Below are 25698 nucleotides of genomic sequence, written 5' to 3' on the forward strand. Positions count from 1 at the left end.
TGATCATTGCCTTTCGCACCATTCATTTGCTTTTTACATATCTCAGTAAAACGACATAATTGGAGTAGAAGGAGGCGTGGTTATTTTGCCGCATACACGCCCTTTATTTCCTGCTGTAGCGTGCACGCATGAAGGGCAACAGACTGTAACGCTAGTTTCGCATGATTGAGCTTTGCTTGTAGCCGTAAACGTAAAAACAGCCCCTTTCTTACATTCTGATGTGGTTGGTTTATTTCGTGTTTATGTTGGTGTTGCAGACATTTTGCAGTGTGTAAATTTATATTTGAGCTTGTGCAATGAAGCTGCTTATCAAGTCTGCCACTCAAGTGGTGCAGGTTTGCCAGAACAATGAACGAATGTTGATCGGAAAAGCTATGAAGTCTGTTGCAGTTCTTACCAGTGCAAACGGTCTGAGCGTCGTCGTAGACAAGTAGGCCCATATGCACGTTGTTTAGTTTGTTTTGTAGTCTGCGCGTATTGCTCAACGTATTGCTACTTCAGCAGAATTCACGAATTATATGCTACTCGTTTGCTATCATATAAAGTTCGGTTATGGCGAAGCGTTTTTTTAACACATATTTTTGGTCGTCATGTTGCACAAAAGGAAATGCGAAGTCCTGCAAATATAATGCAGTTCACAACAGCACTACCGTACAAAAATGCCGACCCAAGTATGTTTTTTTTTATGTTGAACTATATTGGGTAAATCCTAACACATTATATTACTGTTATATTTATAATATTTAATATTGATTTGTAAAGCATGTTTATTGTTTCCTTACAGTGCTGCGCAACCTTTTTTTCACTGGCAACACACTAACAGAGCTAAAACATTTGGCGGCTCAGCCATAAGACATAAGTTATCGACAACAGACACATGAGCGAAAGGCAGCCTATAGCCCAGGGGTGTACCGCGTACAACCTGTGGCCGTTGATTATAACTTTTGCGTCCGTGCACGTGTTTAGAAAAATGCAAGTGTTGGCGGTCGAAGGTTGATACAAACTTAACACGGCAATAAGAGCTTTGAAACAGGCCTAAAAAACTAGACGGGATTTCCTAAAGAAACTATATTTGCTTCCTGAAAAAACTATACTTTTCGACAACTTTTATGTAAATACAATTTTGTTCGCGCAAACTTCTATCTGTTTTTGTTGTGTTTTAGTCCCTTCCAAGTAAACCCATTAATATCGAAGACGCGCTTTGCACATTATTAGCATGTTGCGCCGCGTTACTAACAAAAAACTATGAAGTTCCGTTTTTTTGTTAAATTAGATCATAAATGCTTTAAGAGACGACAATAGGCATATTGTTAACACGCATCACTTCGTTTCAGAAATGGTTTAATCGCGTTTGTCGGTTCTGACGAAGAAGCAAGCCACAAATACGAAAGCACGTTTTTCGACCAAGTGATAGACGCAACCGGCTGTTGCGTTTTGCCCGGCCTGGTCGACGCGCATACTCACCCGGTCTGGGCCGGTGACCGAGTACACGAGTTCGCCATGAAGCTCGCGGGCGCCACCTACATGGACGTTCACAAGGTCATTCGGAATGCAAAGTTCTTAACTTTGCATGATTTTTTTGTCAGTGTTGTAATGACTTAAGTCTTTTGGGCAAATTTACTTGACTTAACTTAAGTCTTTTTGGCAAATTACTTGACATGACTTGAGTCTTTTAGACAAATAAATTGGGCTAAAATTAGGTGTTTTCATTATGCATTTATTCGTAAAATTGGGTAATTTATCCCAATTTTTGCACATAAAACAATTTGCTTGCCCTCTATTGCAGACTTGGACAACAAGATAATTCTAGTTTTCTAATTCATTGAATTAGAGCAAAATGCGGCCAATTCTAAATTTAATTCAAAATTAATCTAATTTATGAATTGCCTGTGTGCTTTAATTCTAGTTCTAATCTAATTTGCATTTTTCCAAAACTGCTATATTGTCCTACGGTATTTTTAGTGACTCAGTTCAAACATAGAAATTTCAATTAAAACTCTTTGGTTGGAACGACTTGTATGTAATTTTTACAGTCTAAAACCATAAAAAAAAATTCTTATAAGAATAATTTGCGATTAAATTAAATTGAATGTAAATAATTATATGTGATTCTAGTTCAAATTCTAGTTCAAATTTGTTTTTTTAGGAATTCGGTAATTCTAATTCTAATCTAATTTAGAAAAACTAAAATGCTCTAATTTTAATTCTAATCTAATTTTAAAAAGCTAAAATAAATCTAGTTGTCCAAGTCTGCTCTATTGCCTTTTTGGTATTTTGTAGTTAAAATATTGCTTATAATCGGACGAGTTTAACCAATTTTAATAGCTTGACATGTCATTTTTATGACAAAAACTTGACTTGGAATTGAGTTGATTTATTTACGACTCGACTGGGACTTAACTTGTTATTTATTTAAAAAGACTTGGCTTAGACTTAAGTTATTTTACAAATCACTTGACTGGGACTTAAGTCATTTCAAAAAGACTTGTTTACAACACTGTTTTTTGAGCTGTTTTAAAAAGTTAACTGTTGTTGATTTTCGATGTTGCAAATGTCGTTGTGTTATGTTTATAGGCTGGAGGAGGAATTCATTTCACGGTCGAGAAGACAAGGAACGCCACACAAGACGAACTTACAATGCTATTTAAACAAAGACTGAATAGGTTAATTGATTCGAATTTGATTTCAGCTTGTCGTTATTTTTAATGATTGTTGTAAGTTTTATTTCAACTCTACATTCAGCGTATTTTATGAAAACTGTACGACTAAACCTAAATATTAGGAGTACTCTGCAATTTAAACACCGAGATGATAAAAAGTGTTTACTGGGATTTATTAGTTTGGCCTAAAAGAATATTCTATAATCGTCAACATTTCTGTTTTTCCTCGCCTCACAGATATGCCTTGACATTACAGAGCAAAGTTCTAGTTTTATTTTAGTTTGTTTTGCTTGTGCTTTATTGGTGTATTTCCCCCTGCAGAATGATAAAGTGCGGAACTACGTTGGTGGAATGCAAGAGTGGTTATGGTTTAAACGTGGAAACCGAGCTGAAAATGCTTCGGGTAATTGAAGATGCGAAACGAGACAACAAAATTCGGATCGACATTTCCAGCACTTTCTGCGGAGCTCACGCTGTACCCAAGTAGGTCTATGTTAAAATGATTCATTTATACATAACCCCAGTCTCAATATAAAGATCTTTGTTACTGGTATGACAATTTTTTTAACTCATTTTAACTCGGGTCTTTGCATTTAGCTTAACAACAAAATTATTGTTTTGCCTATGTTAAATTTGACTTATAGCGCTGATTCATGGCAATAATACCAATTTTGTTTTTAAAAGTCCCCTTTATCTGCAGTTGCCAGGGGTGGCATTAATCGATTGAGTTAATGCAAATCTTGCAATGTTTTAAATGAATAAAATTTACTTTTGCCGCACTTTAAATTTAGTCCCTTTATTCGTTTCTTAATAAATTTATTTCCTTTATGGCCAGTATGGAATTGTTATACTAACGCAAAAACAGACATAAGTCTTATATTTTCTAGACCGGTCATGTTCAAATGGCGGATCGCGATCCGGATCTGGATCTTTTGAGCGTTTTGTGCGGATCTTCTTATAGTCTTAACAAATTAAACTTTCTACAGTGTTTTCATGTGAACACCAATTGTCACTGTTAATGAATTTTGTAAAAAATCAAGCATAGAACGAGACTCCCAAATGCTAATCTTTGTGAACGTTTTAGGATATCAGTCAGCGACAAAAAGCCCCAATTCGATGCTATTGTAATACCTAAAGTCTAAAACAGGGGTCGGCAACCCACGGCCCGCGGGCTGGATGCGCCCCGCCAATGTAATTCATTCGGCCAGCCGCCGCTTTGACAAACTAGATACGAGTCCATTTCAAATACTTTTTGACTATTTTAACTCGTAAGTGCGAAAAATCTTGTTTACGTTTTGATGCGGTCTTTTGAACTAGATCAGCGCTTCGTTACCGTTAATGGAAAACGCATTAAAAAATGTTGGACATATATTTTTTAACATTTTGTATTTTTGGTAATGTAATAAAAACTTGCAAGAAATTTAAAATAAATGCCGGTATACCCAAAAAAATCGCGCTCGCTTCGCTCGCCACGTGCGAACTCACTTACAAAGTTTAACAAACACTAAACAAGATTAGCCTAACTATTCAACTTATCGCGTTTACATAAATAAAACACCATAAAGATTAAAGCGTGTCCACTATGTTTACTATTCGTGTTTGGTGGATCATCATGTTGTCAGGTTTAACTGTGGTGGATCATGGCAGAAATCATTTGAACACCCCTGTTCTAGACTTTCCTGTTATGATCAAAGTCAGTCATTTATAAGTGCGCCGATTTAAGCTCATTGTCGTTATTTACGTGTAAGGGCGAGGAGATATCTTCTTATTTTAAACAGTCATTCAGTTTGCCAGGCGTAAGTGTGTGTTACTTCTTCCGCTCTCTCCAAAAATAGGGGAAGCAGCGCGCAGGAGGCCACCGACGACGTGGTCAACATTCAGATTCCGGCTCTCAAGGAAGAGATGAATTCCAAAACACTGACGGTGGATAACATCGACGTCTTCTGCGAAAATTCGGTCTTCGATGTAGAGCAAACGCGCCGCATCCTTCAAGCTGGTCTGGCCATAGGACTAAATATCAACTTCCACGGCGACGAGTTACATCCAATGAAGGCTGCCGAGGTTCCTAGGGTTTTTGCTACTTTCTACAGTCTTACATTTGGATGAAGCCAACTGGCATTATGCGTATTTGTTGTATAGCTACCAACATTCATAGTTGTTTGTCGCCAACAGACTGCTAATGTTTCCCGTTCGAAGCGATATGGTAAAAAATATTGATATTCAAAAGTGATAAGTTAAATATAATAAACTTTTCCTTTTTCGAGGCTCTACGTTTGATTTTAAAACTTTTTGGTGAATTGTAGTCTATGTGCGTTCATAGCACTGTATGTTTTTCAGCTTGGAGCTGATATGCAAGCGCTGGCAATCAGCCACTTGGAAGAAATATCAGACCAAGGAATCAAAGCTATGTCGAATTCAAAATCAGTAGCAGTAATTCTACCAACAACTGCCTATATTTTACGGTATTATACTCTAAACAAGGACTTAGATTCAATTTTTTACTAAATCTGTAAGTTTTGGAGAAAGTGTGTCTGTCACGCCAAACCGATTTTGGTCGTAATCAAGCGCCAAAACTGGTCCGGTCAGATCGATTTTGGCGTTGGAACAGCCGCTAAAACAGGTCTGGCTAGGGTTAGGGTTAGGGTTAGGTCGGACCAGTTTTGGCCTAGCCGGACCTGTTTTAGCGGCTGTTCCAACGCCAACATTGATCCGACCGGATCAGTTTTGGCCCCGGACCAAATTTCGCGTTACATGTCATCCCTACATTAAATTTGATTTTTTAAAAACAAGTTTGTCACGTAAACAATACTGTTTAAAAAACACTAAGTGACGCTTTTTTAAAGTTCAGTGACGTAGCCTACTTTATAATGGATGTGCGTTGTGCATTGTGCACTTCGCGCTACAGTGTGATCTAACTCAAATACCCCTACCATTTTACTTAATTTTCAATATCTAGTTTACTACTGCTATTTATAGCCTTCGTTCTCCGCCTGTTCGTCAAATGATTGACAATGATGTTCCAGTCGCTTTGGGTTCGGATTTCAATCCAAATGCGTTTTGTCTCAGTATGGTAAGTTTTCCAGGGTAAGCAAATTGTCGTCTTGTCAGTGCATATAATTATATAAGTTAGAATAAAATAAAAAAAATAAAAAATATGTAGGCCTAAGTCGGTTTATCAACTCCTCTTTCCTCACGCAATACCTTTCGGTTTATAACCTACTGTATGCAAAGCTTGTATTTTCGTAGCCGGCTGTTATGCATCTTGCATGCGTGAACCTACACATGACGATGGAAGAGGCTCTTGTGGCGTCTACAATCAACGCGGCTGCTGCTCTTAACAGATCGGAGGACTTAGGAAGCGTAGAAGTCGGAAAAAAGGCTAACCTAGTCTTGATTCGAGCGCCGAGGTAGCCAATAAGTCGTGTTTAGTTTACCTCGTCTAACTGTAATTTCAGGTGTATATTAATTCAACTTTAGGTCTATGGTGGAGCAATAATTCCGTATTAAGGGCATATAAAGCTTCGGCGCGTTGGTGTTGCGCAATGTTTTACATTTGTTGATAAAACAAGAAGCGCAAGTAGTTACGTTTCTGTGAGTGTGTCTTGGTGTAAATTTTATTTTAATAACTTTTCGCTTTTGAAGTTTTTCTATGATTTAATACCAAATCAAATTGATGTTTATAATTGAGTTATTTTTTTCAGGTGGGAACATCTTATCTATCAATTCGCCGGGCACGATAATTTAATAGAGACAGTTATTTGTGGTGGGGAGATCTCTTTTCAAAATGAATTGTCAACATGAAAATAAACACTCTCGAGCTTGTTTTACTTTCTATTTGATCGAAACTAATAGTGACAGGGTTCATTTTTTGGTGGCTGGTGGCTTTTGTTTCGTGTGTCATAAATTTATACCTACAGTTCTAACTAACTTTCTCCTTTTTAAACGTGAATCAGAGTAAAACAGTCACTTAGTTTTTTCTGTCTTTTCTTCAGATAAACTTTGCATTTTATCTAGTAAAATTAGGGCAACTGATACTAATTAAGTAACTTGTACACTTTAAAGATTTAGGTGTAATCGACTGTCAGCGTTTGTTGTCCTTATTTTTATTTGCTAAAAATAAAAGATGTGCTTTTTAGTTTATACAACAGCTTCTCTGAATAACCTTATGTTGTTTCATGTAATAAAAGAATGATCACATTAGTTGATGCTTTGTTTCATTTTTGAAAGTTCGCTTCCAATGCGCAGGGGAACTTCATTTGTTATTTTAGGAAGTCGTTTTCAGATTGGCTAAAATTGTACGCATTTGACTAAAAAAGTCTGTTGTTTTAGGTTAATATTCGCTGAAAATTCACAAAAGATAACAAAAAAATGTGAGATAGAATTAACAACACTTGACCCACGTGAACCCAAACGCAAACCCGAATCCTAACCCAAATAATGTGCGTTAATTTAATAATTATTTCAACGCTGGGAAAAAAGCTCAAACTCGGGTCGGCATAAGATAGTTTCTCGTCCATGGTAATAGATAGGATTATTACGTCACAAATTGAGATATTGGGACCCAAAGCGTTTATGTAATTCAACGTGGTCCAACTGCAGGCCCGCGGGCCTAAGTTGGCCCGCGAACTGATAGTCAGCTTTATTTCAATCTGGCAATATCACTTCAATTTTTGTTTTTTTAATTTTTCGATGTTGAAATTATTTCATAACTACCGTAACTGAACAAAGGTATACATTCCATAAAGTTAGTATATATGCCATAGACCAGGGGTCGGCAACCTACGGCCCGCCAATGCAATTCAACCGGCCCGCCGCCTCTTTGACAAACTAGACACGATTCCATTTCAAATAGGCCTACTTTTTGACTATTTTACCTAGGTAAATGGGATTAATTTTCGCGCTTCGCGCGAATGATCTTCCTACGTCCGGTTCGTTTATGTCTGGACGCTGTCTTCTTATACAGTTGCGCTGTGAAAGGCTGCCAAGTGCGTCACGGACAAACGAAAAACTTATTCAAAAATATTGGGCATATATATTTTGACATTTTTTTTATTGTTTGGATTGTAATAAAAATTTGCAAGAAATTTAAAAGAAATGCCGGTTTTCCCAAATAATCGCGCTCGCTTCGCTCGCCAGGTGGGCCCGGTCAGAAAAGGATAAATAACACTGAACTACATTAACTATTAAGGTTATCTCGTTTCTTCAAAATAGTTTTGTTACACTTTTCATTAGTAGTATTGATGACGACGTGTGAACTCGAATTTTTTACCAAACAAACGGCATTTTCGCGTTTGCGCGAACAGTTTACTTCCTCCTTAAATGTAATTAAACACGTTTTTAAGTGCAAAAAACGATACGAGGCCCGCCTAATTAAAAGATGTTCTAACATTAAATAACACAAATTTTAATAACATTTTGTGCGGCCCGCAGAGACCTTTCTGAGCTTGGTTTTGGCCCGCGACTATAAAAAGGTTGCCGACCCCTGCCATAGACTATGTATAATTTACCAGCAATAAGCAATCGCAATTTAAAAAACATTGGCCCGCAAGAATCGCAATTTAAAAACGAAGAATCGCAATTTAAAAACATTGGCCCGCAAGATAAAATAAACCTTGTTTTTGGCCCGCGATGAAAAGAAGTTGGACCACCCTGATGTAATTATTAAATCAACGCACATTATTTGGGTTAGGGTTCTGGTTTGGTTTTGAGTGGGTCAAGTATTATTAAACTTTGCAAATTTGTTAAAGCAAATTAGTGCGTTGGCCAGGGCCTCAAAGTCTTAAAGTCGGACTTTTTGATCCCTTGGATGCACTAATTGCCGTAAACCAGTGGTTCTCAAACTGGGGTCCGCGAAGCACCTAACAAAAAATCAAAACGACGCTGCTGAAGAATAAACCTCTTGTGCAAAAAATCCAGGAAAAAAAAACTTACTTTTCCAAAGTGAGCTGATTAGAGTTGTTCATTCACGTTATTGTACACTTTGAGTTGAATTGTCCAATTGTGACGTCATAAATGCTGGCATATTGGATTACGCGCATCTTATCAACAATACAGATCATTACATGTCTTACGATAACCTCGCCCAATATTACAGCTTTTCCACCAACAATAATGATTATTTAGAACATCTAAAACTAATTTCGGCTTTCCCTGGAAAATGGGACTTGAATGAACCTAGTAACATATCCATGATTGACAACAAGTTGCAGACTTGTACCAAATTTCTCTTAAAACTTGATACAGTTAAAGAAATGTATTCACATATTAAAGATGCTGGCTTGTCCCCCCCAGTCAAACAGCAAATCAAGTGGGAACAGATCTTGCAAGTTTTACCAAACCGAATCCCTTGGGACAAACTTTACCAAATTAACTACGACTGTACCGTGGAAAACAAACTTAGAAGTTTTCAGATAAAATTAAACCTTAGGGCCATCGTCACCAATGACGCCCTGTGCTCATTTGGAATTAAAGACTCAGATAAATGTGTTTTCTGCTGCGATGCATTAGAAACTGTAGCGCACGTGTTTTATTTTTGTACCAAAGTATAGTAACTTTCTGGGAAGAAGTAACTGCCTGGATCTCGGCGAAACTTCTTATTGATTTACGCCCTGACCCTGTTCATATGTTGTTTGGTGTTGTGGCGGATCAATCTGAAACCCTTTTGAATTGTTTGTTGTTGTATGCGCGTTTCGTAATTTACCGCTGTAAGTACGCCGAATCCGTGCCGAATTTCAATATGTTCCTAAATATGGTTAAATCTGTTCAGAAGTCGGAACATCTTATCGCCATTCGGAATTGTAAAATTAACGACTTTCTTTGCAAGTGGCAAGGGCTATTTTAACGCTCACTTCATGTTACTCCGAATCCCCAACTGTATTTTAATGCCTTCCTGCTAGTTCGTCGCTTTCTGACATGTGTTTTATCTCGCCTCTTTTTTTTTGTTTTGCACTCGCTTTATTGTGTCGCTATATAATAAAAAACGCCTAAAAAAAAAAAAAAAAAAAAAAAAAAAAAAAAAAAATAAATAAATAAAACTGTTCATCCCATTGATGCCATTAAAAACAAATGTTATTTTGTGTATAGTTTTAAGGGACCGTGAGCAATTTAAAAAGTTGCTGAGGGACCGTTTTTAATAACATTTTGTGCGGCCCGCAGAGACCTTTCTGAGCTTGGTTTTGGCCCGCGACTATAAAAAGGTTGCCGACCCCTGCCATAGACTATGTATAATTTACCAGCAATAAGCAATCGCAATTTAAAAAACATTGGCCCGCAAGAATCGCAATTTAAAAACAAAACGAAGAATCCCAATTTAAAAACATTGGCCCGCAAGATAAAATAAACCTTGTTTTTGGCCCGCGATGAAAAGAAGTTGGACCACCCTGATGTAATTATTAAATCAACGCACATTATTTGGGTTAGGGTTCTGGTTTGGTTTTGAGTGGGTCAAGTATTATTAAACTTTGCAAATTTGTTAAGTCAAATTAGTGCGTTGGCCAGGGCCTCAAAGTCTTAGGGCCGAATGCACCAACCCGGATCAAAGCCCGATCAGATCAAATATTGCTGAGTCAGCGATCAAACTAGGATCATCTTTATTTTGGTATGCACCAAGCCTGATCGCCGATCAAACCACGATCAAACACGCATATTTGATCCGAAAGTTAAACCTTCGGTGGTGCAGGTTTAAGTGCAGGATCAAATGACTTAACATTGACTAATAATGTATTTTTGAAATCTAATCACAAGTACTAAACTTTTAAACAGTAAACTAACACTAAACTGTCATCTATGAAACATATAAAATGATTTTCGCGTTTTTTATTCATCGACATTAGACACGGCCTAGTAAAATACGTAAGTAACTTTGAAAACACACCAATCTTTACAAAAAATCACAAAACCTCTAAACAAAACACGAATCCAGACCTAAAACGTGACAGGTTTATTTATTTACAGAAATAGTTGTTGTAGAAAGTACTAAATATGAATGCAATTGATGTTATAGAGGAAATAGAAAGACCACTACAACGTGTTATACTTGACAGGTCCAACCCATTTGAAGAATATGACAGTATTCAGTTTTACAATAGGTACCAGCTGAGTAAAGAATCAGTGGTTGACCTATTGGCTATGATATCGTTAGACCTCGAGCATCATTCAAAAAGAAACAGTTTTATTCCCCCTATATTGCAGCTACTTGTCACTTTTAAGATATTATGCTACTGGACACTTTCAGAGATGTGATGGTGATCTTGTAGGAATTCACCAGTCTACTACATGCCGTATCATACACAGGGTGTCAATTGCTTTAGCTTCCAGAAAAAGGAACTTTATTTCACTTGAACTAGAGAGCTTAAACCAAGTAAAATGTAGTTTTAAGGAAGTTGCAGGATTTCCAGGAGTAGTTGGTTGTATAGATTGCACACATATTCCCATAGTTTCACCTGGAGGAGAAAATGCAGAAGTTTACAGAAATCGAAAGGGTTATTTTTTTATAAATCTTCAAGCTATTTGTGATCCGAATATGTTGTTTACTAACATTGTATGTAGATGGACAGGCTCCACACATGACAGTAGAATTTTTGACAACAGCTCAATCTGTTATCAACTCGAACATAATATATTTAAAGGACTTTTGCTTGGTGATGGTGGTTATCCTTGCCGCGCTTACATGATGACTCCATTGCGCAATCCTGTTAGTAATAAAGAAAACTATATAATAAAGCACACATAAAAACCAGAAACATAGTTGAAAGGATGTTTGGAGTGTGGAAGCAACGATTTTGTTGTTTAACAATACCAGTTCACACAAAACTAGAGAATTCTTTACCAATAATTATTGTCGTAGAAGAGGGGACGTAGGCCTGTCTGATGATGAAATCTATGATCTGCCCAACAATGACCTTACTGATGAAGCCTCAAGTGTATCAGGAAATATTATTTGACAACAAAAAATTGATAATTTTTAATATTTTACTAGTAACTGCAAACATATTGAAAACATGACGAATGGTAAAATGCAACATGCAATTAGACAATATTAACATTTCTGTAATGTAAAATATTTATGGTATTCTTATTTGTAAGCTGTGACCACAATATGATACAACAATGCAGGGCATAACTGTAAATTGTGGCCATAGCTAACAAATGAAATCAGTTGAGTGAATCATTCACATTACCTGTTAGCTATGGCTACAATTTACAGTCATTGCCCTGTATTGTGTGAATAATGACTATCAAGTTGTGGTTACACCTTACAAACAAGAGTACCATAAATATTTTGCATATAACAAAAATTTTAATAGTGAGTTAATTTAAATGTTTACTAATAACTAATTCCAAAGTTCCGCATAAATGTTCAAATCCTAATGATGGTCTTTAGTCTCATCTGCTTGATTTCTGAGTTTCCTTTCAAGTTTTAGCTGTAAAAGTTTCATCTTCATAGTTCATAGTATGCCTTTCTTGTTTTTGTTTTAGAACTGTTTCTAAAAATTCCTTTTTTAGTGCATTGATATCATTCTGGGCGATAATATTTTTTGACTGTTTTACTCTTTTTACTGGTGGACTGCCTTGCACTGATGTTGAACTGCTTCGCTGTATATCTAATCTAAAACAAAGCTAATTATTATTAGCAATAAAATAAAACTTAACAACTCACTAAAATTTGTATTTTTGACTTGTAGCTAAAATATATCAAACTAAAATTTGTGAAGCAGTTTATACCTTGATCTACGTAAAGAACAGTTAATGGTTCTCCAGTGTCTGTCGCTGTAAGATCGAGTATTGAATCATCATCAAATTGGTTTTTCAAAAGACTAATTTGACCTGATATCATTGCTGCCAAATACAAAACAAATTGATAGTTAATTTTATTTGTAAAATAAGTATGCTTCATTGTTGGCCAATAGTTCAAATATTGTAGTTAAACAATATTGTTACAACAAAGTATTATATATCTTGCTTAGAGTTTCCTAATTTAAACAGAAAGTTTTTGTATCATAAGATACCCTAACTTCAACACTACAAATAGTATAATGGTGTGTTTGGTTGAAGTTGCCTTTTAATATAAAATATCACCATACCTTCAACTTTTTGCAACTGAGCAGAGAGGGGTTGGTAGCCGAGGTCGCATATACGGGCGTTTATGTCGCATATACGGGCGCTTGTAGGTCGCATATACGGGCGGAGATGTCGCATATACGGGCGTTCGCATAATGTCGCATATACGGGCGAATTTCTCTATGGTGTAAGGCGTCGGAATGGCGTTCGAATAAAATTTAGTTGGTCATTATAAAATGTTTGTGTTGCCTGACAGTTATGACGTCATATTATGTCTTCATCGTGACGTCACACTAATCTAGTAGTGTAGTAAATAACCCTTATATTTGGCTATAGGTCGCATATACGGGCGTTCGCATAATGTCGCATATACGGGCGAATTTCTCTACCGAACTTACTGTGTGGTGTAAGGCGTCGGAATGGCGTTCGAATAAAATTTAGTTGGTCATTATAAAATGTTTGTGTTGCCTGACAGTTATGACGTCATAGTATGTCTTCATCGTGACGTCACACTAATCTAGTAGTGTAGTAAATAACCCTTATATTTGGCTATAGGTCGCATATACGGGCGTTCGCATAATGTCGCATATACGGGCGAATTTCTCTACCGAACATACTGTGTGGTGTAAGGCGTCGGAATGGCGTTCGAATAAATTTCAGTTGGTCATTATAAAATGTTTGTGTTGCCTGACAGTTATGACGTCATATTATGTCTTCATCGTGACGTCACACTAATCTAGTAGTGTAGTAAATTACTCATATATTTGGCTAGGTCGCATATACGGGCGTTCGCATAATGTCGCATATACGGGCGAATTTCTCTACCGAACATACTGTGTGGTGTAAGGCGTCGGAATGGCGTTCGAATAAATTTCAGTTGGTCATTATAAAATGTTTGTGTTGCCTGACAGTTATGACGTCATATTATGTCTTCATCGTGACGTCACACTAATCTAGTAGTGTAGTAAATTACTCATATATTTGGCTAGGTCGCATATACGGGCGTTCGCATAATGTCGCATATACGGGCGAATTTCTCTACCGAACATACTGTGTGGTGTAAGGCGTCGGAATGGCGTTCGAATAAATTTCAGTTGGTCATTATAAAATGTTTGTGTTGCCTGACAGTTATGACGTCATATTATGTCTTCATCGTGACGTCACACTAATCTAGTAGTGTAGTAAATTACTCATATATTTGGCTAGGTCGCATATACGGGCGTTCGCATAATGTCGCATATACGGGCGAATTTCTCAACCGAACATACTGTGTGGTGTAAGGCGTCAAAACGGCGTTCGAACAAATTTTAGTTGGCCATTATAAAATGTTTGTGTTGCCTGACAGTTATGACGTCATATTATATCTTCATCGCAGCGTCACGGCGAATAAGTTGGCAAAAAATCCTGGATCGTCCTCATTCGGCGCGTAAACATTAACAATTACTATTGTGGTTGCATTTATTGTAATTTGGAGTGCACAAAAACGAACCGTTCAAAACATTTGTGAATTGTGTCCTTTTATGCGCGCAATATGTTATTTCTCAATGTAATTATGCCGAAACTGTCCCGACTATGTTACTCTTTCTTATGATGTTATCTTCTGTGCGAAATTCCGAGCGATATTCGGCTTTAAAAAGAGGAAGTATGACAAAACACAAAATTAAATCGTCGTTAGCTGCTTGAGAGCTTCACTATTTTGATTTGTTTTTCTTGTTCGTTTTTTCGCTATTTATTTTATTAATTGAAAAAAGGCTACACGAGAGGTCTATGGCGTCTTAATTTACTTTATATGTATTTTTTTTTAGTTTCTACATTCTACCTGACTTAATTTTTTAAGTCAAAACATTTTAGAACGAATGATGAAAATATATTTAAAGAACAAAGGAAAGACGCTAATACACTTGATCACATTTTTTTAAACGATACATATGTAATGGTGACAATAATTTACGTTACGCATTATGACTTTGCATGTAAAATCTTCTTATTGTCAATTTCTACATCCACAAAATCAGCAGGAAGACGTTTCTTGTTTTGCCGAACTTTTCTAACAATGAAATGTCCCTTCTTTTGAAATTCTGGGCCATGTGCCACTACGTTTGTTTTGTTTGTTATGCTCAAAGCCGCATGAACCATTTCGTGAACAACTGTGTTAAATATTTCTTGGTGTGAGCAAACTGCTAATTTACAAATCAAGATGTAGAAGTCCCCATATTTGCTGGGATTATTAATGGTATATCCATATGCCTTCGATTGGGTTGATTTTAGTCCAAACATTTTTAAATATTCGTTTTCCTCCATACAGCCAATGTGGTTTTTGCCTGGTGGAAAATTAATTTCCGGGATTATTTCCCGAATAGAATCAAATAGCGACACAAGTAAGTCAACATTTTCGTCTTCATTTGCTATTTTTACAAATTCCTGAAATGTTTGGTGATGTTTGGTATTTTTGGACGGACATAGATCACACACCCAGAAATTTTGAAAATCACCAGTTACACAATTCTGGTGGAACCATTTTCGGCACTGTTCACATCGAACCATCAATCCTCCGTCATCGGGCATACGGCAGTGGCAATAAACATAACATACCCAGCGAAATGCCACAGATGGCGACTGGGCATTCCTTGTTTGTGCGGAGATTTCTTCCAGGAAACATATTATATTACTTTGCTTCAATGCGTTTGTTAAAGATGTCCTCATTTTTTGTTGGAACATAGTGATTGTAGACGGATTGATGTTTTGCGACAAAAGCGCAGCATATCCAATTGCAAATAGGCCACAGTCATTAGCACCGGTTTGCTGCTGAACTGTTTCTACAGACATAATAATGTTGGATTTTGGTTTTAGGAATTCACAAGCAGCTTTTTCAATGCTTATGGGATATCTAATCCCTCCGTTTTTACAACTTAATTTTTGCAAACTGTCATAAACAATCACTTCATTCATCTTTGCAAATACATTTGAAATACACACCCAATGGTTACCTCTCACATTTACAATTTGTATAAACTTTTCAATTCCATTTTTTTTGGAAAAACCATAGGCGTTGCCTAAAATCACATCGCTCAGTCCATTTAAGTCTTTGTTTTCCATTAACATCATGGCGGCATTTATTAATCTATCATCCAACCACTTTTCGGAATCCAATGTGGCGAGATCTGTTGTCGTTAAGTGGTACTTGTCCAACCAATTAAAAAAATTATTGTTGTCATCTTCTGTGGAAGTTGGTTGTTGAATATTATTTTCTGGGTTGCTTTCAAATTTTGTTGGTTCGTGATGAATTCTTGAAATCGAAATTCGGCCAAACTTGTCAAAATAGACATGTTTCTCTGTTGTTTTTTTTATTCTTTGAATGTTTTGGTTGTTTGTCTTTGTATTTCGTAGGTCTATCAAAGATCTAAACAAAAATATATGGTTGACTGCCTTCATTTGATTAAGAAAACGAATGTCTCGTTTCCTGCTTGAATATAATTGTTCTGCCCCTTGGCTATTAATAAATCCTTTCATTTCCACCACATTGTCAAGGCGACGAAGAATTTCTTTCTCATCTTTAACATTGCCTTCGTGGAACCTGTCAAAAAGGCAAAGTCTAACAGAGCTTCCTGTAACTGGGTGGACTTCAGAGCTTTGTTGTTCGGTCTTTGTAGCTTGTCCATTGATCCATGGAAAGGATACATTTAACGACTCGTGTTTAGAAGACTCTATATTAATTTTAGTTGCTTCTGCTACCATTCCGTTATGTGGCTGAAACATCCCTGGTTTTCTTTTGTTGCCATGAGCCACTACCATATTGGCCATATCAATGATGACAATATTCGGAGGATGCTTCATTGATAAAATAATGTCAACAAAATCGCGCGGACTTTCCGCTCGCAAAACAAATTTAGCGCATAGACAACACCATGTTGGCAGGTTGCTGACGCCCAGCCACCAGAACAACCCCATAGCTTGCTAAAAGCCTTTTTGAAAGTAGCTTTGTCTTTGTTAAGTGCTTTGTTAACTGCAACAATAATATCCAGTTTAGATCCTTTAGATGAGGCGCCTATACTTTTAGCAAACCCTACAACTTCTTTCGCTGTAGAATGGCTAAGCAACTCAACAATTCTTTCTTCGGTTATTTTTCTGCAGTCATCTTCAAGATTTTCAATCTTTCCGTCGCTGCATTTCCGATGCTCTGTGTTCAATAACATATCACTCTTTCGAGTATGTCTTCCAATAAATGGGGCCCAACACAAGAGATTAGGTACCACTGGGTATGGTAGATTTGCTTTAGCTGCAGGAAAACCACGTAATAACACAGTTTTTTCCACATTTGTCCAAAATTGCTCACAATTTACAGTATCTGATTCGATTTTGTCATAGTTCTCTGGTAAAGTTAAACTGGAAAGCGGACAGGGAAAAGCTATTTTTCTGTTAAGGTCAAAGGTTAAAATTGTTGGATGGTGACCACAAAGATTACAATAAAAGTCATACGTGTGATCGCACAAGCAGTCAAAATGCAAATATGCATCAAGTACAGTTTGAGATGGCAAAATTTCCTTAATTCTTTCTTCTAATATTTTAACCACTGATCCCACGGGAACATGTTGCATTAAGCAACATCTTATAAATAAGGCAACTTCCATGCTTAAAAGAAAATTGTCATTGTAGTTATGGATACCATCTTTATCCGTTTGATATCTGTAGCATACACCACAATTGTTGCATATTTTACAATATGTTTTTATCCCACGTCGAACGCGATTCATGGTTAGTAGAGTGGCGTTCGCAGTTATCAACTTTGGCTCACTCAGTTTTATGTTGCAAGATGCACAATGTGTTTCGTCTGGCAAACAATCATTAGGCACTACTTCGTCAGGTATATTATCTAATATTATTCGTTTTTCTTTTAGAATGTATTCACACATTTTCAAGAGGATCTTGCTGTCCGACGGAGGATACAAAACTATTTCTTCATTCTCTAACGATTTTAAGTTAACATTTGTAAATTCATTTTCGTCCATAGAATTGTCGTTACAATTTCGAAATCTGTTTACAAGATTTTCTTGAGAGAAAAACCACAGGCAAACATTTTTGTGAATACATGAACGATTTCTACTGCAGCACTTACAATCAAGCAAACCGTGCGACATATTTGCAGTAACTATTACTCTTTTGAAAATACTATAATAATGTATTTCGGGCTCGTGTATAGAAAAATGAACAAAATTTTCACCGTCATTGGCACTGACGATTAGGGGGACTCCAGCTCTTAGTGATGATTTTTGTAATAGTCGGCATTTTTCTATCTTTTGATCAGATAGTAATTTGTAAATACCATCTGCAGACATGTCATTTAAACTTTGATCAGTCAGAATAATGTCTAATGGTGCACACGCTTGTTTTACGGTTTGCAAATGATCACATTCACTGTCGGTAATACCACTTCGCCATGCAACTTGCATGTAGTCGTAACATTCAGTTTGCTCGCAGCGAACTAGTCCTTTCCGGAGATCTTTTTGTACGTGGAGCGGATTGCCAACTCCCCCATGCGTACTTTTACGCACCATGAAAATTCCATTGCTAGGTTCAACACATAAACACACACGATTTGTGTTTTTATTGTGTTGTTCCCGCAAATGTCGGTTGAGACTATTTACATGCAAAATTTTGTGGCACTCAGGACAGGATTCTTTTTTCGGCATTTTTCTGTGAATTTGGCTTTTTTCACTCGAATAGGTTGTTTTCTGAATATTATGAGATTCAAGCAATGTTTCATCGATTTCTTTTGTAGCAATTTCAGAAGCGCTGCGGTGGCTACGAAGATGTTTCAAAAATCTGTTTGGCTTTTCCTGCACAGTGACATTGCAATACGAACAATGGTAGTGATGCCTCTTCGGCTTTTTGTTACTGAACTTTTCACGACTACAGAAACACGCGAAATACGTAATGGAGTGAAACTCGATAGATTTTTTTAAATGACATTCGCGAAAATGCCTTAGACATTTGTATGGAGTGCTTACATACATGCTACACAAAAGACAATGGCGATGTGTTTTCTGAAAATGTTTGGTCGGTTTCAAGGAAGAGCATTCTTTTTCTAAACAGACATCAAAAAACTGATTCAACACGTTGTCGAGCTTCGCTGAGAAAGCAGCTACTTTTTTCATTTTCTTAAAATATCACAAATCGTTCACACTTAAAATTAAATAATTTTATATTTTGAAAACATTTATCTAATAAAATTTTAAAGATATTTATTGAGAATTCGGTCGGCGGTAGACTATACTATAACTAGTAGGCTACACGAATTTTTTGAAACACTGCTGCATAGGTGGAACTTACGCCTTTTTAGTTAATTGTTTAATAAATTTTCTTGTTTTGCACAACGTTACACGGAGATTAACAATTTTCGTAGTTCTAAATCTTCTGTTCGTTTAAAACAGTGTTGTCCAAACCCACTATTTGCGGACCCATGTTTAAACAACCATATTCCTTAATCGACGTCAACACGATAGCTACCTGTGGCGGCACCCAAAACCCAGTATTATTTGTACATTACTTTAAAAATAGTAACCATGTGAGTAAATCAAAATTCTTATCGTATCGCTAAACCTAACACAAAGTTCTGGCTATAGGAAAAACCTCGACATATTGCAACCTTATATTTATGTCTATACATTACAGAAAGTGTCTATAAATAACCTCAAAAGTACAAAATAAAAAATGGACCTTTGTAAGTAACTCTAGTGATAGGCTTGCACCAATGATACTATGATACCAGTATTATAGTATCATTGCTTGCACTAAATAACGTTACAGTTTTAAATAACCTTTTTAATTCATCTATAACAACATATTACCAAATTTGTTTTGCAGATCTTGCCTGTAAAACAATTACATTAACTTCATCCCTAAACTAGCCTAATTCAAGTTAGAAAAACTTTTTCAAAATAAATTAACTCTGGATCTTAAGGCACAATGTGACGTCATAGTCACAAAATGTGTATCGTAAATGTCTTGCATGTCACAAAAAACCACTACCGTATTTCTTTAGTTTGGAGTTTTTATGCAGCCCATCACAAGACCCGTAATGCGACAAAATTAACATTATGTCTAGTGGAGTGTTTTCCAAACTTTTTTGTCCAACTCTCTTTTATTCACATCTAAAATCTTGAAACTCTCTCCGTGCAGTCAAACATATAAAACAATAAACGTCGTTCTTGGTAGAAGAATAAAAATCATTAAAAGAATAAAAAACATTATCTTTAATTCAACTTTTAGACTTTTCTACTTACAATTTCTAGCTTGTTTTTTGTGAATTTATATACCCAACCACACTTGAAATCCCAGCGACCCTAGCGATTCTAGCGATCCAAACAATTTATTTGATCTTGGCTACCACGGACTATGGTACCCAAGGACTCGATCCCTAGGTTCTGCTAAAGATAAGGTTTGCCTTTACTTTCTCGAGCCAGACGAATAGGATAAAATATCGAGTCAGTTTAAAACACGTCCGCTTTATTCTGGTGTCTTGAATTACCATTAACATAACATGCCTACTATGCACTGCCTAAAGAAACGCGCATACACCAAAAGAAAGACGAGGTTCCAAAACTAACAGAAAGCGTTATCCCCCAGGGAAACCGAGTAGGCGGAAGACCGATCTAGAACGGTGGTTCCTGCGGCCAAAGGCATTGCTCAAATTTTCGGCACAAAGTCACGATAATTAAACGGTTGGATCGCATAAACGTAGCCCTGCTCCTTGTAAAGTTGTTAACTTCTGGTGAACCTTATCATCCATGGGCATCGGTTCACGGTCAAAAATTAACATTTTGTTTAGCTTGCCGTAACAGAGGCAGATCCTGTTTTAGTTTTTTCACAATTACTACGCGAATCGCGACCTCCGGATAACCCCGAGCCGTAGCACACCATCGATGCATCATTGCAGATGCTTACGTATGCTAAAAGACACGGTGTAGGTTTTTGGGTAAATGTGTTTGTTCGTCAGCATAATGCCGTGCTTGATAAAGTCAACGTCATTGCAGATCTATGAGGGCAGAGATTCGCCGAAAATATCACAAAACCAGTCCACAAGTGGTGCCATTGCCTGCGACCTCCTGCGAAGTTCCGCGGGGCGTCAACTCATCGCATCCCGCCGAGGCTTCAACGACCAGAGAAGCTATTTATTTGACATGTTGGCATGGAATGTTTGATTGTGTTGGCATGGAATGTTCGATTCGATCGTCCGAAAACCTAGTAGTTAATCTCAATCTGGTCATTCACCCGAAATAGCCGTTTCAATTGCAGAAGTAGCATGTTGCTTTTCGTCTAAAGCAACATACGTGCAGTTCAAGGCGAAAATCCCGTAGGATCTTGAAAGACTTCCCAAAAGGCGAACAATGCATTGATGTTCAATTGTTTGGGCCGATCGCAACCCAGGCTGCAGTTTTGAGCAACCTTTTGCACATCGAATGATACGGGGTTGTGCTGGATAGATGTTTCATTATGCTGACGGTCCTAACGATTCTTGCTAACAAAATACAGCAGCTGCCAATTAACACACCCAAAATACATTTGTATTGGATAAATAAAAGATATAAACAAGACTATAAAATAAGAAAACGGTTTATATAAGGTTATTATACTGTAAAACGTAAAATAAAATAAAATACCACGAAATCCAAATAAGAACGCAACGATATTGCAATAATAATATAGTATACTTACATGCAGTAGGCTATGTATATTATTAAAACAACAGATAAGTAAATGAAAAATAAATAACAGCCGTAGTATACATCAAACTAGATTTTTTTTCATTAAACACAGTGGCTCTACTGAGGACCGCGACTGAAGTGACAAGAAGGATTAGGAAAATAAAAAACGAATTTATTTAATTTTAAGTTTTTGCTAACACAAATTCGTCTCGCGACCTATCCAAATATGAGTAATTTACTACACCACTAGATTAGTGTGACGTCACGATGAAGACATAATATGACGTCATAACTGTCAGGCAACACAAACATTTTATAATGACCAACTGAAATTTATTCGAACGCCATTCCGACGCCTTACACCACACAGTATGTTCGGTTGAGAAATTCGCCCGTATATGCGACATTATGCGAACGCCCGTATATGCGACCTAGCCAAATATATGAGTAATTTACTACACTACTAGATTAGTGTGACGTCACGATGAAGACATAATATGACGTCATAACTGTCAAGCAACACAAACATTTTATAATGACCAACTGAAATTTATTCGAACGCCATTCCGACGCCTTAAATACCACTTTATGTTCGGTAGAGAGATTCGCCCGTATATGCGACATTATGCGAACGCCCGTATATGCGACCTATAGCCAAATATAAGGGTAATTTACTACACTACTAGATTAGTGTGACGTTACGATGAAGACATAATATGACGTCATAACTGTCAGGCAACACAAACATTTTATAATGACCAACTGAAATTTATTCGAACGCCATTCCGACGCCTTACACCACACAGTAAGTTCGGTAGAGAAATTCGCCCGTATATGCGACATTATGCGAACGCCCGTATATGCGACCTATAGCCAAATATAAGGGTTATTTACTACACTACTAGATTAGTGTGACGTCACGATGAAGACATAATATGACGTCATAACTGTCAGGCAACACAAACATTTTATAATGACCAACTGAAATTTATTCGAACGCCATTCCGACGCCTTACACCACACAGCATGTTCGGTTGAGAAATTCGCCCGTATATGCGACATTATGCGAACGCCCGTATATGCGACCTAGCCAAATATATGAGTAATTTACTACACTACTAGATTAGTGTGACGTCACGATGAAGATATAATATGACGTCATAACTGTCAGGCAACACAAACATTTTATAATGACCAACTAAATTTTATTCGAACGCCATTCCGACGCCTTACACCACACAGTATGTTCGGTAGAGAAATTCGCCCGTATATGCGACATTATGCGAACGCCCGTATATGCGACCTATAGCCAAATATAAGGGTTTTTTACTACACTACTAGATTAGTGTGACGTCACGATGAAGACATAATATGACGTCATAACTGTCAGGCAACACAAACATTTTATAATGACCAACTAAATTTTATTCGAACGCCATTCCGACGCCTTACACCACACAGTATGTTCGGTAGAGAAATTCGCCCGTATATGCGACATTATGCGAACGCCCGTATATGCGACATCTCCGCCCGTATATGCGACCTACAAGCGCCCGTATATGCGACATAAACGCCCGTATATGCGACCTCGGCTACCAACCCTGATGACTGAGCATCTTCAGCGGGCGGTGGCCCTCCACCTGTGAGGAAACGCTCTCTTCTGACAAAAGCCGATTCCTTTTTAGCCCTCGATTTAAATTTTTTCCAGAGGACCTGAAGCTGCCCTATATTCCGTTTTGTATTGGTATTTGGCATTAAAGGTCTCGCTACGTTTTTCCCTCGCCTTAGTTTTTGCAGCAGCTGTTACACAGTCAGTTTTTTGCATTCTATGTCATTTTTATAATTGTCAATTAGTTGGATTCTTTTCGAAGTCGTTAAAATTTGTTGAGCGGGGCACATTTACTTAACTTTGTTAGCTGACAAGATGTAAGAAAAAAATTAAGGGGGAAAGCACCGAAATCTCGTTTCCATAATTCACTTTGATCGGATCAAGCGCGGCTCAACTGATCGTAGTTTGGTGCATACCAAGTGCCTCAAAGGATCAAACTTGGATCAGTTGATCTTAGTTTGATCTGATCCTAGTTTGATCTGATCCATGTTGGTGCATTCGGCCCTCAAAGTCGGACTTTTTGATCCCTTGGATGCACTAATTGCCGTAAACCAGTGGTTCTCAAACTGGGGTCCGCGAAGCACCTAACAAAAAATCAAAACGACGCTGCTGAAGAATAAACCTCTTGTGCAAAAAATCCAGGAAAAAAAAATTAATTTTCCAAAGTGAGCTGATTAGAGTTGTTCATTCACGTTATTGTACACTTTGAGTTGAATTGTCCAATTGTGACGTCATAGTATTAAGAGTTGCGTTTTTACAGCTTGCTGCGCTGTGACTGTGAGCTATACGGTCACGGTTTTAAAACTGTTCGTGAGGATTCGCTTTTGACGCTCGAGGAGTGCGCACCTACAATGAAGAAGGCGAGTTATGCGCAAGCGACGGTGAAAAGCGCAGGGAGCGCGATGAAGCGCCCAAACTGTCTATCGTTTAGAGCTGATACGCTCTTGAAAAGAGAAGATTTGTGGAAGCTGTTAAAGGACATCAACTTTCCATTGAACAAAGTTCTAGGAATTGCGGAAATGAAGGGAACACAAATTGAAGTAACGTGTACAAGCCGAGAAAATGTACTAGAGCTCCAGAACAAGCTTGCCGAAGTGTCATATCTACGAAATGTGCGTCTTTTTGAGAGTGATGTTATTAATGTGGGTATCGGATGGGTGCCAATTCCTTTCTCTAGTGAAAGTATCGAAGAAAATCTAAGCTCGCATTTTGGCGAGGTGAAAAAGATGACTCATAGAAAAGATAAACAGGGATTACTGTCAGGCATGAGAATTGCAACCATGAATAAAGCAGATGTACAAGAAAATCCCATTCCGAGCTACATTTACGTGGATGGGTTAGAATTTTATGTAACCTACCATGGGCAGCAGTTTACATGCAAATACTGTGGGGAAGCTGGACACAAACAAGTAAAATGTCCGAAAAGGCTGAACGACTTTCCAGAACTCCTAAACCAGGATACAGACAGACAACGGAAAGCGCCGTTAGCTGCCAGCGCACAGCAAATTAGAACGCCTCTCTCGCCTGGTTCGACTGCTTTGACGCAAAAACAACCTACAGATCAGACTTGTGCTGATAAGCACTTGCATAACGGACAAGCCGCTCCAATGATAACTGATAAGAACGTACACCTGAAGGCTGGCGAAGGAAAAGACGACTCCCAACAAGATTCAAGAAACGAAGCAGCATCGAACAAGACAAAGTTTCCAACAGCAAACTTCAAGAAACGTCTTCGCACGAGCCCTCCAGCTTTGCCAGATAGCAAATCGCAGAGCCTCTGCGAAGACACCATATCTTTGATTTGCTCAAAATGTAAAACGGAAAGCACAATGGCTCCGGATTCCAAGCACTTTCACTGTTACAAGTGCAAGAGTGATTTCAATATAGTAAAGGCCTGTTGCGAAGATGCTATGTACCTGGTCCCAGCCAAGCAAAGGGAATTCTGCTGCCCAAAATGCCACTCCAGCATGCGGTGGATGCCATGTTGCCAGGAAATCCAGCCGGAATTTCAAGTGGACGGAGACGTTTTCGAATGCATCCAGTGTGAAAGGTACTCTATTGCTTGTGTATGCAAAACACTTAATGCGGTTCCAAAGCTCACTACGAGCAAGGAATGTACTAACCACCTGTGTAAGTTTAAACTTGTTAACTGTAGCTGTGGACAAAAGTCAGCACAGCAAATCGAACCTAGGTGCCCATATAGATGTGCATGTGGCTTTGAATACGAATGGGACATTGACTTAGGAGTAGAGCGGGTGTAACTCTCTTAGATGTTATTTTTGTTTAATCTTTATACTTATGCCTATTAACATTGCTTCTTTTAATGTTGCCGGTATTCGTGATGGTACCAAACGTAAATCGATCTTTAATTTTATCAGAGACAAAAAATATCATATTACGTTGCTGCAGGAGACACATTGTTGCCCCGCGGACGAAAAATTATGGCGGATGGAATGGGGCGGAGAAGTCATATGGGCACATGGAACTAAACGTAGTAGAGGTGTGGCTATTTTGTTTTCCAAGCGCCTAACGTATTCAGTAACAGATTTAATCGCTGACCCACTTGGAAGGTTCTTGATTGCCTCGTTGATAGTTGGGGATAGAAAGATTACACTAACTAATATTTATGGCCCAAACTCTGACAGTCCGACATTCTTTGATAGCGTAT

The 25698-nt window shown here is 37.7% G+C and overlaps 3 protein-coding genes and 1 long non-coding RNA gene across 4 annotated transcripts; 2 read left to right on the forward strand and 2 right to left on the reverse strand.

Moving 5' to 3' along the window:
* Window positions 1–277: 277 nt before the first annotated feature.
* Window positions 278–6803, forward strand: LOC146163819 (putative imidazolonepropionase). The gene is made up of 9 exons (XM_083381345.1): window positions 278–430; window positions 1335–1539; window positions 2575–2663; window positions 2982–3143; window positions 4496–4721; window positions 4998–5122; window positions 5637–5730; window positions 5907–6067; window positions 6362–6803. Exons 1-9 carry the CDS (start codon window positions 297–299, stop codon window positions 6459–6461), a joined length of 1296 nt encoding a protein of 431 aa, XP_083237471.1. The 5' UTR covers window positions 278–296; the 3' UTR covers window positions 6462–6803.
* A 3783-nt stretch (window positions 6804–10586) lies between these two features.
* On the reverse strand, window positions 10587–12711 carry LOC146163820 (uncharacterized). Its single transcript, XR_014494584.1, has 3 exons — window positions 12384–12711; window positions 11197–11350; window positions 10587–11101 (listed from the first exon to the last, which is right to left on the reverse strand). It is a non-coding gene; the product is annotated as an uncharacterized LOC146163820 (long non-coding RNA).
* Window positions 12712–15418: 2707 nt separating this feature from the next.
* On the reverse strand, window positions 15419–17422 carry LOC146163821 (uncharacterized). Its single transcript, XM_083380595.1, has 2 exons — window positions 15783–17422; window positions 15419–15535 (listed from the first exon to the last, which is right to left on the reverse strand). Exons 1-2 carry the CDS (start codon window positions 16665–16667, stop codon window positions 15419–15421), a joined length of 1002 nt encoding a protein of 333 aa, XP_083236721.1. The 5' UTR covers window positions 16668–17422.
* Window positions 17423–23881: 6459 nt separating this feature from the next.
* LOC146163822 (uncharacterized) lies at window positions 23882–25291 on the forward strand. The gene has a single exon (XM_083382579.1). The coding sequence runs from the start codon at window positions 23882–23884 to the stop codon at window positions 25289–25291; it is 1410 nt and encodes a 469-aa protein (XP_083238705.1).
* The last annotated feature ends 407 nt before the right edge of the window (window positions 25292–25698 follow it).

Source organism: Ascidiella aspersa, chromosome 2 (genome assembly GCF_963924565.1).
Source record: "Ascidiella aspersa chromosome 2, kaAscAspe10.2, whole genome shotgun sequence".
Lineage (NCBI taxonomy): Eukaryota > Metazoa > Chordata > Ascidiacea > Phlebobranchia > Ascidiidae > Ascidiella > Ascidiella aspersa.

Coding starts and splice junctions, on each gene's coding strand:
- LOC146163822 (XM_083382579.1), top strand. CDS start 23,882: ATGAAGAAGGCGAGTTATGCGCAAGCGACGGTGAAAAGCGCAGGGAGC.
- LOC146163821 (XM_083380595.1), bottom strand. CDS start 16,667: ATGGGGTTGTTCTGGTGGCTGGGCGTCAGCAACCTGCCAACATGGTGT. Junction 15,536..15,782: donor ACTTAAATGGACTGAGCGAT/GTGATTTTAGGC, acceptor TTATGTCTGTAG/AAACAGTTCAGCAGCAAACC.
- LOC146163819 (XM_083381345.1), top strand. CDS start 297: ATGAAGCTGCTTATCAAGTCTGCCACTCAAGTGGTGCAGGTTTGCCAG. Junction 1,540..2,574: donor CCTACATGGACGTTCACAAG/GTCATTCGGAAT, acceptor TTATGTTTATAG/GCTGGAGGAGGAATTCATTT. Junction 5,123..5,636: donor ACAACTGCCTATATTTTACG/GTATTATACTCT, acceptor TGCTATTTATAG/CCTTCGTTCTCCGCCTGTTC.